Below are 11494 nucleotides of genomic sequence, written 5' to 3' on the forward strand. Positions count from 1 at the left end.
CAGAGAATAATATATTCCACCCTTCTCTCTTTCCATTCATTTTTTTCGTGGTCTGTACGCTACTATGAACAGGATTCTTTGTGGCAGTAGCGTGAAGAGTATAAAAAAAATAGAGCCGCAGTATGGCGCGTTTGCTAAAAAAAAAAAATATAAGTACCCAGCGAGCGAAGCGAGAGAGAGAAAAAAATCACCTTTTTATGAGAATCTAACTTTGAGATATGTTTTAATATTATATTCAATAAAAATCATATCCTACACTTTTCCTTTGCTTTTCTTTCCTCCTTGTGTTTTGTTCTTGGTTGTAGAACTTTTTGGGACCATGGCCCAACTACCATACTCATATACGACAGTACTATGCGATTGGGGTCGGGGCGGAGCCCCCGGAACTTCTTGATATCAAAGCCATTTAAACCTCGCAGATTGTCGCTATTTTTAATCAAATATCGCGGGTATATACATAGCTTTTACACGTCACATTTATTCAACCCAGTTGCGTAATGAGTAATTTTTGAGGGGGAACATAGAAATGTAGGAATATTATTTTGTTAGAAGTCGCAAGCGAGCAAAGCGAGAAAAAAAAATTTCGTAATGAAATTAAATTCCAATCATGCGATATATAGATTTTTTTTCATTCAGCAAAAAATAACACATTTCATTCTTTCCATTTATTTCATTATACGTTGTCTCCTTTCATTTCTTTTATTTTCTTTGGGTTTGGAACCAAGACCCCCTTCGCCTGTACGCCAGTGATTGTACGTAAAGGGGAAGTTATATAGAGCCATTTGAAAGTTATAGATGAAGAGCCCCTACTGCGTGGGGTCTGGCCAGGGCAAAGCCCCGGTATCTTATGTGAATAAAATTTAGCAAGCTTATAGCACAATGTTGTATGCAGTCCATCTTTCTTCCCGCTCTTTAATTTCATTCATCAGCAGCCCGGTCGTGTTATAAGTGTTTTGTTTTTCTTGTCCCTTAATTTTCTTCGTTTTCCAGTTTAGCTTTTGACTAATTCCATTCTAACTTCATTTCCCGCTATTGTTTGCCATTTTGTCATCTTTTAATATAATTCCCATCACGGTATTGTATTACAAAGGCCTATTTCGGAATGATTTATCCTTCCTCAAATGTTCTTCTTTCGTTCGCTTTCCCGCTGTTCTTCCTTCCTATTCTGTTTTTTTATTAATCATCTTCGTTTTCTTTTCCATTTTCCCTTTCCTTTTCCTCAGTTCCTTTTCCCCTTTCCCTTTCTTTCTCCCTCCCTTTTCTCTTTTTCCCATTTTTTTATTTTCTGAGTGAAATCCGCCAAGGGGGCAGCTAGCTTCCCCCTTAGCCCCCCCCCCCGCCTGTTACGCCACTAGGCTCCACCCCGGACCCCACCCACATAGCACTGTTGTATGGATGAGTTTGTTTTTTAAAGGAAAGTCTACCTGAAAATAGCTTTTTTTTTAAACAGGACAAGAAAAATCAGGTTGACCTAACGAAAAAAGTTTGAGGGAAATCGGACAAGTATTAAGAATGTTATGAATTTTTAATGAAATGAATGTCACTAGGCAATTGCCAATTTCCTGACATCATAGGTGCATGACTATTTTATCTACTAGTTCATTACTACAAAATCTAACTTTTTCCGAAATTTTGATTTCCTCAAAACTTTTTCCAGGATATCTAGATGATATGTTTTCAAGTTTTCTGAAAAAAAAATCATGTAATTGGTCAAATATTAAATTTTTGCAGTATAAATACATTTGTAAACAAATTAAATGGTTAATAGTGGTGCATCCATGACTTCATAAAATCATCAATTTGTCTTGTGATTTCCCCATATTATGATTAAACTTTCATAACTTTCTTTTAGTTGTCCAATTTTCCTCGAACGTTTTCTGTTTGTTCATCTGCTTTTTCTGCTTGGGTAGACTCTTCTTTTATTCTCCTTATATTACATTTCACCCTTTCTCTCTATTCCTTCGTACTCCCCACACCCCCTAATTCCCTTTCTTTTCATCTCAATTTCTCAGCTACTGCTGAACTTTGTCCTACAGGTGCACTACCAAGCATTGCTGCAAATGTATACTCTGTGATTTTGAAAAGTATTTCAAGTTGGGAAAACCTCAGAACAGGACAATACTAGAAGGCCTATACTGAAGGAAAAATAGGAAAAATACTATAAAATACCCTCACACTGCTTTCTCTCAGCACTTAAACGGAAATGAAACCTTTGGAAAAAGTAGGCTTGTGTCGAAGTAGGAAAATCAATGAACAAGAACAACGAAAGTTTGAGCAAAATTGGATGAATAATGAGAAAGTTATGAGCATTTGAATATTGGAATCACTAATGCTATGGAGATCCTGATATTGGCAATGCAACAAGGATGTGTGACGTCACAGTCATGAGAACAACTTTCCCTTTGATGGACTCTCAAATAGCCCCAAAATGTTTTTTTTTATTTTTTCTTATGATGATACAAACTCTTTATCCATGATGTATTCTTTTTAAATCTGTATTATATGCCCTCCTATAGAAAGATCACATGATCTACTGATAGATGTGATAAAAGAGACAATTTAAGTGAAATATATACTAAAGTAATGGGGAAGAGATGTTCACAAGTGACTATCAAACATCTTTGTCGCATTTCCAATAGGATCTCCATAGCGTTAGTGATCGCAATATTCAGATAAACTTCAGATGCTCATAACTTTTTAATTATTTGTCCGAATTTTCTCAAACTTTCTTTGACTTTTCCGTTTTCACACAAGCTATTTTATTCCAAAGGTTTCACTCTTCGTCACTAATGTGAGACAGTATCTTTTACATATTCATTTTTAATACAAAAATACATATCTGGTCTGTTACATATATACTCAAATTGTCTTTAGAACCCTTTTCTGTATTATCAACAATAACCCTAAGAAAATAATGTGGTAGCGGGATGACTTCAGGTGGTTTTGGATATACATTCATTCAACTTCATACGAATTTCACGCGGGAATTCCGAGAGCTTTGCTTAAAGGTAAAGTCCACCTCAGAAAAATATTGATTTGAATCAATAGAGAAAAATCAGACAAGGACAATGTTGAAAATAATCGGATGTAAAATAAGAAAGATGTGACATTTCAATGTTTCGCTTATTTTTAACAAAATAGCTTTATGAACTGAGCCAGTTACAGCAAATGAGAGAGTCGATGATGTCACTCACTCACTATTTCTTTTTTTTTCTTTTTATTGTTTTAATAATACAATATTTCAATTTTTACGAATTGTCGATGAGGACCTCCTTGCCTGAAGCACAAAATTTTAATGGAATTTCACGTTGTCAGTGAGGAATGAAACTTCATTTCACATGGCAATGACGAGAACATAAACATATTTCATATTTCATATAATAAAATACAAAAGAAATAGTGAGTGAGTGATGCCATCATTTCCTCATTTGCATACCGACCGAGATGTGCATACAACTTTTATGAAATGAAGCGAAATTTAAAAATACCATAACTTTCTTATTTTACATCCAATTGTGATGAAATTTTCATTGTTATGCTTGTTGAATGTTTCTATTTTTCATTCAAATCAAGTTTTTGTTCGGGTGGACTTGTGGACAGATTAGACTTGCCCGCGAACCGTTTCTTTCTTATTTCTGGGAATTCTGGCGGAGCAGTGGTGTAAATAAAAAATACACTTCCGGGACCGCGCGCTCGATCATTATGGCGAGCGCCATAATCAAGGAATGGGGAATTCCAATAGAGTTTGACATTGGATTGACCCGTCTCGTGACTTGGCTTTTAGACAGAATCCCATACATTATATAGATGAAAAGATATGCGCCATATATTCATCGAATTCTAGTTGTCTGGTTACAGCACTGAATTTTATCTTCGATGTGCGAATTGGTGAGTTTTAAGTTGGATTGGCATGCTCATTGAATCACTGTCATTACCACAATCGTGTTATCATAATGATTGATAGTTCATAATATCATCTTGGTTGTAAATGTTTTGTATATTTTTATTTGAAAACGCCATTGTTCATCTAGAATTCACAACCCGTAACTTAGAAATCATCTTCGATCACTAAAAATTCATAACAAACAAAATTATCATTGATTAGGCCTGGCTAGAGCTAGAGGTGTCCATCAAATGCGAACTATATACCAAACAGGCCAAGCTAAATATTCTAATCACTGAGATCACTTTATCTTGTCATGAATCAACTCCAAAACAATATGCCTCAACGCGAGGGGGGATGAGGGTCATCCCAACGATTTGTTTAAGTAAATTGATGTAAATTATTTGAATATAGCGATCTGAAATCATTTAACTGGGCTACTTGCGTATGAAAAATTGTATCATAATGGCTGGCAATATTGATGGATACGAAGGGATAAGCTGGGTGCAGCGCAAAGACAGCTGCATATATAAAATTGACTCGTATAGTATTGCTCATTCACTGCTATTGTTCCTCTAAGTGTAAAACTTTAGTAAAAAAAATCATGCAATCCTCGACTGAGTAAAATTTTACCCAGTAGTAGAAAGCTAGGGAACATGCATGATATTGCTGGGTATTTTTTTAACCCGGGGGGGGGGGCACTCGGTATATAATGCATAGTGGGTATGTGCCGCGGAGGGGACCCCTATTTTTACACCAAAATTTCCGTTCCAATTAAGGCATAGCATTTTTGTCTTGTTGAGAAAAAAAAAAGAAAGCCGCTCCAAGGCATAGCATTTTGTTCTTATCGAGAAAAAAGAAGAAAGAAATCCGCTCCAAAGCCGTATTTTTTGTTACGCCGTTCCGGTCGCATTGATCTGCTGCAATTTTGGTGAAAGGCGGCCGCCGAGCACTGTCCGACCATCGTCTCTGCGCGAGCGCATCCGGCGGAGGCTGCGCTAGCGGTATCATGCACGCATGCCCGTTCCATAGGGGTGCATACGCACGTACTGACACGCTGGCGATCCGTTCCAAGGACCCCCGTTTTCACAAAATTTTAGTTCCAAAGCCCGTTCCGAGGACCCTCCTTTTTACAATAAGCCCGCTTCAAGGCCCCAGTTTTTTGTCTCGCCCGCGGCACACACCTACCACTTTCTTGGTCGAGTGCCCCCCCCCCCCTGGTTTAAACCCCATATTGGGCTATTTCAACGCAACATTGCGTACAGTTTACAAAATATTGTTTTACCCAACCACACGTTTGTTCCCATTTTACCCAATATTGGGTAAACCTTTTTTTAGAGTGTATGAATCACTTTTAACGACATTTGCTCCGGCGACAGTTGCTCCGCTAAAAACTCCACACACTAATCAAATGACCAACTTCAACCCTGTATGGGTTTAACACTATACCCTTTACCCTAAACTTAACCTTTAACCTAACATAAATTCCTGTTGCAACCCTAACCCTACAACTTAGAAGAATTGAAGCCCGGAGAAGGAGCAAATGTCTTTATTGATAGTGATAATGATAACAATGGTAATAATGCTTAAAACTGATGATAGTAATGTATAATAATGACAATTACAATTATAGTGATGGTAATTACAAAAATGTCTGATTAATAATAGCAACAAAAATGACAATCCTAACATAATAAAATGAAGGTTAAAGTAATAATTTCGGACACCGTACTTTTAGAATTCTGCCTGTCCTCTGGGTCTGAATATGACAACCAGTACCATATACCTACAACAACTACCACTGAAGTACCGTGGTGTAGTGGTTCTGTCACTTGAGGGTCGGAGGTTCGAATCCTACCCGGCGTTAATTTGGCAAGGCACTTATCCACGTTCACTCTCCACCCAGATGTTAAATGGGTACGGGGGGGGGGGCGTTTCATGAAAGTACCAGTTTATCCGATAGTTACCATAGGCATGATAGGAACAGTGTCTCTCAGCCAATCAGAAACATGGAAAGACGTCAGATCTGAAAACTTGTCTGATGAAAATATTGATGAAACGCTCCATCGGTGGGATGTTGAAAGTCAATGATTAGATTGGCATGGGTGTACCGGTAAACGGTTGCTTGGCCAGGATACTCCCCAGGGAGTGGAGATGGTGCACTTTATGTTTGGAACAGGTAGTGGATCATAATGACCGGGGTAATAATGATTACAATGTAAAACGCTTAGAAACCACAATATGAAGCGCTATAGTCATGATAGTGTATTATTATTATTATTACTACTACTACTACCTTCTTCGTTTTCTTCTACTACTACTACTATACTACTACCTTATTTTTATTCTTCTTCTACTACTACTACTACTACTACTACTATTACTACTACTACGGTACTAATACTATAGGCCTACTACTTTTAATACTGACACATACTGCTGCTGCTACTACTACTATTCTATTATTGATATTACCACGCTACTTTTTATTACTGACACTACTACTACTAATACTGCTGCTGCTGCTGTTATTACAACTACCGGTGGCGTAATGAGCCACAAATTTTGAGGGGATTTCATTATGGCGTATCGCATAAAGTTTAAAAAAAAGTTGCAAGCGAACGAAGAGAGCGAGCAAAAAATTTGACATTTTTATTTTAAAAATTCCAAGCTTGTAATAGATTTTACATAATGTTTAGAAAATGGTATCATATTTCAGTGTTACCCCTTTCTTTTTCTTTTTTTTTCTTGGTCGTGAAAAAATGGGGGCAAGAGCCCCCAACTGAGCCCCCCATCTGTACGCCAGTGACCACTACTTTACTAATACTAGACTACTGCTACATTTTTCTATATTGACACTTCTTCCTCTAGTCGTGGTAATGTTATCTTTTCTCTTTCAGCTTTGCCCAGTCACTGATCAAGATCCATTGGGTTCTTTTTTCACACGGGTCCTCCAGCTCCCTATGTAGATCAGCAGCAGAATATGGCCACAGGAATCAACAACTTTCTACAATGCTTTGGTTATGCCATTATTGTAGTCATGTTTATGTGTTCTCTTGGTCACTCCGATCAGTCACCAGGATGTCGCAAAGATTGTAACTGCACGTCCACTCCATTAGAAGTTGGAAATTCTGAATTGGTCGGAAAGTGCATTTGTCCAGAGTATGGGATCTTCCTCGACAGCATGCTCCAGGATATTGTTGAACTCGATATTGTCTTCTCGCAACCGGTCGTGATAAGAGCGGGGAATATCCAGAGGTTCCACCGGATATGGTTCCTGACCATATCTGGTATGCAGTTTGTGGAGCCCGGTGGCTTTCAAGGGTTGGAGACCTTAGAGAGATTAGTCCTCTATGACAATTACATGCGAGTCTTAGGAACTAACATGTTTACTGGTCTTCGGCGTTTGACGAAGCTTGTAGCCGAAGGTACGACTAGGAATACAATCCACGCTCTGGAAAATGGTACCTTTTGTGATTTGACTTATTTGAAACATCTTGACCTAAAAGCCAATGCAATTACACAACTCAATCCAGAACATTTTCGAGACCTAGATATTCTGGATATCTTTGATATTTCTGGTAACAGATTGACAAAAATCAAAGCCAATACTTTCGAAAATTCACCATTGTTGACGGAAATAAAACTGTCTAAAAATCAGATTACAGAAATACATCGAAATGCATTCGTCGGTTTGATGAGATTGAACAAACTTGATTTAGATGGTAACCTAATCAAGGGGATGCCACAGCCAAGGTTTCTGCTAGGTTCACTTCAGTTGCCAACAGATTCCCATTTCAAGCGTGTTGCTATTTCTCTAGATGACAACCCGTTACGCTGTGACTGTCATCTTAACTGGATATCGTTGTGGCTAGACAATTCTCAGATATGCAATGGATTTTGCGATTCACCAAGCCGGCTCGAACACAAGTCTCTTCATGACGTTTACAAGGATAACCTCTCACAGTGTCTACCAAACAACACTGTCCGGTCGGTGGAGTCAGGGAAGCAGCTGGAACTTACCTGTTCCTTTGTCGGCGCTTCATGGGTGATCCCTGATGGGCGACACTTCCAGGAACATGGCGCATGCGACGATCCCTTTTATTTGACGAACAGAGACTCGCTTGTTATCTGGAAGACCTCCCCTGAGCATTCTGGTAATTACTTTTGTTTTTCTTCAGATGGTGACCAGGCGTTCTTATACCAGGTAAATGTGACGGAATCTGGAATTTATTTTACAACTGCGGAATGGGCAGGCATTTTCGGAGCACCAGGCGCGTTTGTATTAGGCATTTTAGTCATGTCCATGATTCTTCTTTTGAAAAATAAGTGTCAGCAACGCAGTAATGGAAACGGACACTTTCCCCTTAATAATGACACCGAAGGTAATAGTGATAATCTTCTCGGACCCCAAGGAGGGAATCTAGATCCAATGGACGTAAATCCCTCGGGTATTCCACAAAATAGTGAAGATTTTAGAAACATTTTTCGTAAGACATATTCCCTGGATCCTAAAGTTAAGAAAATTAGCATAAGCATCTGAGTAATATTCTACAGTGGTTATTAATCGCCTTATTGGTTCCAGGCATGTTTGGAAACGTTGTGACTTGTGGGATCTGTCATATGGTACCAGGAAGGTTTGGTGAGCTGTACATTGTCTTATATCGATATCTGTGTACAGCCATGGTCATACACAGTGGGGGTCGACGGCTCTGTCAGCAAGGTAATTCCACCACCCACGAAATTCCTAAGCCTACCTGGTGTTTAAGATGTTCACTCAAATCCACCAAAAATGTCCCGTTTCAAAAAGCGTGTTATAATAACAAAATTGCAGTAACAGTTTAAACCTACTGAAATCCTGCAATTTGATTGGTTGATTTAAAATTTATCATAGAAATTTTGCACATGTTACTGCAATAAGTCTTTATGAAACTGGACCGAGATCCTTATTTAGGCCTACATTCCATAAAATTGCGACCCATGAAAGATGAGTGTAGAAGATTGACAATTGGCAAGGTTTTATTTTCAAACCAGTTTCCAAGGTCATGCAGCGAAAATCCTAAAAGAATTATCCTGGAAGACCTGACACAAAGCTCCCATAAAGATCATTGGAAGACCATTGAGGAAACTGAAAGTTTACGGTTGATCTTGAGGTAAGGACTAACTAGACTATTAAAAGAACTCTGAAATAGCAACCGACTCACCACGTGTATATTTAAGGTCTGATAGATCTGATGCATTTCTGATGTCTATTTCGAAGAATGAAATATGGATATACTTCTTGTTTTGTTGAACTCCCACTAGTCCTATAAATCCTTCACGGCATTTGGGGGATCTTTCCCGAAAAAAAATCTTTACGCGATATCTGTGGAGGTCTTTCACTGACATAAAAGGGTCACTTTCAAGTGAGAAACCATTAGAATATGGTATACCGCAAGGGTCAATTATCGGGCCTCAGTTGTTTACATACTACATCGGTTTATATTGGGGACATCATCAGTCGGCCCTCATTCGGTATCATGTTTGTGCCGATGACATTCAGATGTTCACCACTTTTGATCCTACCAAGCCTGGAGATGCAGCCTGCGCGTATTTTCGGATTTCTTTGTTACTGAATCTCCTGCACACCCTGATAATCGGTTCCCTGACTTTCCTTTTTTCTTTTACTGGCATAGATATTCCAATATCTTCAACCATTAAGGATTTAGGAGTTGTTTTTCATAGTGAAATGAAAATGACTGAACATGTGACATACTTGTGTCGTACTCTCAACTGGCAAATATATCTCAATCGCATTAGAAGTTTTCTGGATAAGGACGCATGTCATCATGGGTGTCGATTGGTATTCTTGGTTGGCATGGTTGGGGGGATGATTGACACAAATGTTCTTGTGGATGGGGATCTTTCAACATTACCCCCACTAAAATCACAAGTTAGCGGGACATTTGGGAGTGGTTGATATGCATGGTGTTCTTGGAAATTCCTTCATTGTTGTAGTGTACTATACTTGTATAATTTTTTGAAAATTCAATATGTGTTACAAGTAAGCCTATTCTAAACTCATACCGAGAAAAAAATGACAAAAATTGACTGGACCATGTACATAGTGATCTGTTTATTGAGCATGATGTATACATAGGGGCGTCGATCCATTTTTCAGATGGGGGGTGGCAAAATTATGAATCAACGTTCCAAAGGCGCTCGATCACAAAAAACGAACAAACTCACCCACACACCCCACACATATAGGCCTATATATATATATATATAAATATATATATATATAAAACTCATGAGAAAGAGACACATATCTCACCTTCACCAACAATGCGAGCGCGAAGCGCGAGCTAAATTTTTTTAGTATGTCATGAAAACAGGAAAAATGTACCTGTTTAGGTTTGTTTGTAGTTACTCATGAGGAGGGTCGATACATGTATCTCACTATAGAGCGAGCTGAAATTTCTTTATATTCTGACCTGAAAGCTAGATATTCGAAGCATTTTTGGAACCAATGATTAAGATGGGTATCTAGAAGAACAATAGATGCGAGCGCGAGCTGAAAATTTTGATCTGGAAAAAAAGACACTTTAATGGAAGATATATATCCAACAAAAGATTATTGCAAATCAAAGTTATTTTGAGGTTAAGAATTGAAAACGGGACATTCTATTTACCTATATAATCATGAAAAGTATGGGTTTTTGGTACATGATGCGAGCGCGAAGATATTCCAATCTGAAAAGCAGACATTTTGAGCACGATTTTAAATCAAAATCGAGTTGGTATCTTAATCTTGCTTGCTGATTTCAGTGTAGCATTACAATCTTGTTTCATTTTTAGTTGCACATGCGGAATTATTGGGGGGCAAAACGATATGTTTGCCCCCCAATATTTTCATTGGTGGGGCGATCGCCCCCTGCCCCCCCCCCACCCAGGATCGACGCCTCTGTGTATACAACTTCTCTCTTAAATCTAACCTGACTGGCAATATCTTTATTCTTCTTAATGCATGATGATAAATCAGATTCGGACCAATTAAGACTAGCACAAATTACAACCTGTGTGGCTTCTCGTGCGCCATCGGGCTTACCGTCATTCCTTAGAGATTTATCGTGCCACCCTTTACTCCCGTTTATTTTTCCACCCTTTTGAATTAATGATTTATTTAAATCAATTTATTCACCACTGGTGGGATGGAACACCCTATCAACAAAAGTTGATTTTCGTTGGGGTCCTTTTATGTCATGTGTTAAAAAATATCAGATACATAAACATTTCATTCTTTTTCATCTTGAACCTCCACCCATCTGTTTAATAGTCCTGAAAAAGAATGTTTTTATTTAATAACAATATACACAAATTGCGAGGGAAACAAACTGATTGATGGCATACTATAATCATCATGATCAAACTTTTCATTTTTTCATCATCATTATAATTTTTCTACCCTAAATTATTGGGGGATTATAATACAGGCCATCCCCCACTTGAAATATTGGGAGGATATATCCCCCACCCCCCCCCCCCCCGTGATCGACACCCATGCATGTCATAATGTTGTTAGGGCACTTGTGCTCCCCAGGCTCGACTATGGTGGTTGCTTGCTTGGGG

The 11494-nt window shown here is 38.4% G+C and overlaps 1 protein-coding gene across 2 annotated transcripts in view; it reads left to right on the forward strand.

The window, feature by feature from the left end:
- The window catches only part of LOC121413989 (reticulon-4 receptor-like 2), a 47071-nt gene extending 37330 nt beyond the window's left edge, over positions 1-9741 (forward strand). The window contains exons 1-2 of one of the 2 annotated variants that reach the window (XM_041607031.1): positions 3788-3888; positions 6784-9741. In XM_041607031.1, the coding sequence (XP_041462965.1) occupies positions 6867-8426 (1560 nt within the window). In that variant the 5' untranslated portion in view covers positions 3788-3888; positions 6784-6866 and the 3' untranslated portion in view covers positions 8427-9741. Of the gene's footprint in view, positions 1-3787; positions 3889-6783 lie in introns of those variants that run through there. The other variant, XM_041607024.1, reaches the window with a different exon arrangement.
- Positions 9742-11494: the final 1753 nt, after the last annotated feature.

The sequence above is a fragment of the Lytechinus variegatus genome, chromosome 1, assembly GCF_018143015.1.
Source record: "Lytechinus variegatus isolate NC3 chromosome 1, Lvar_3.0, whole genome shotgun sequence".
Classification (NCBI taxonomy): Eukaryota; Metazoa; Echinodermata; class Echinoidea; order Temnopleuroida; family Toxopneustidae; genus Lytechinus; species Lytechinus variegatus.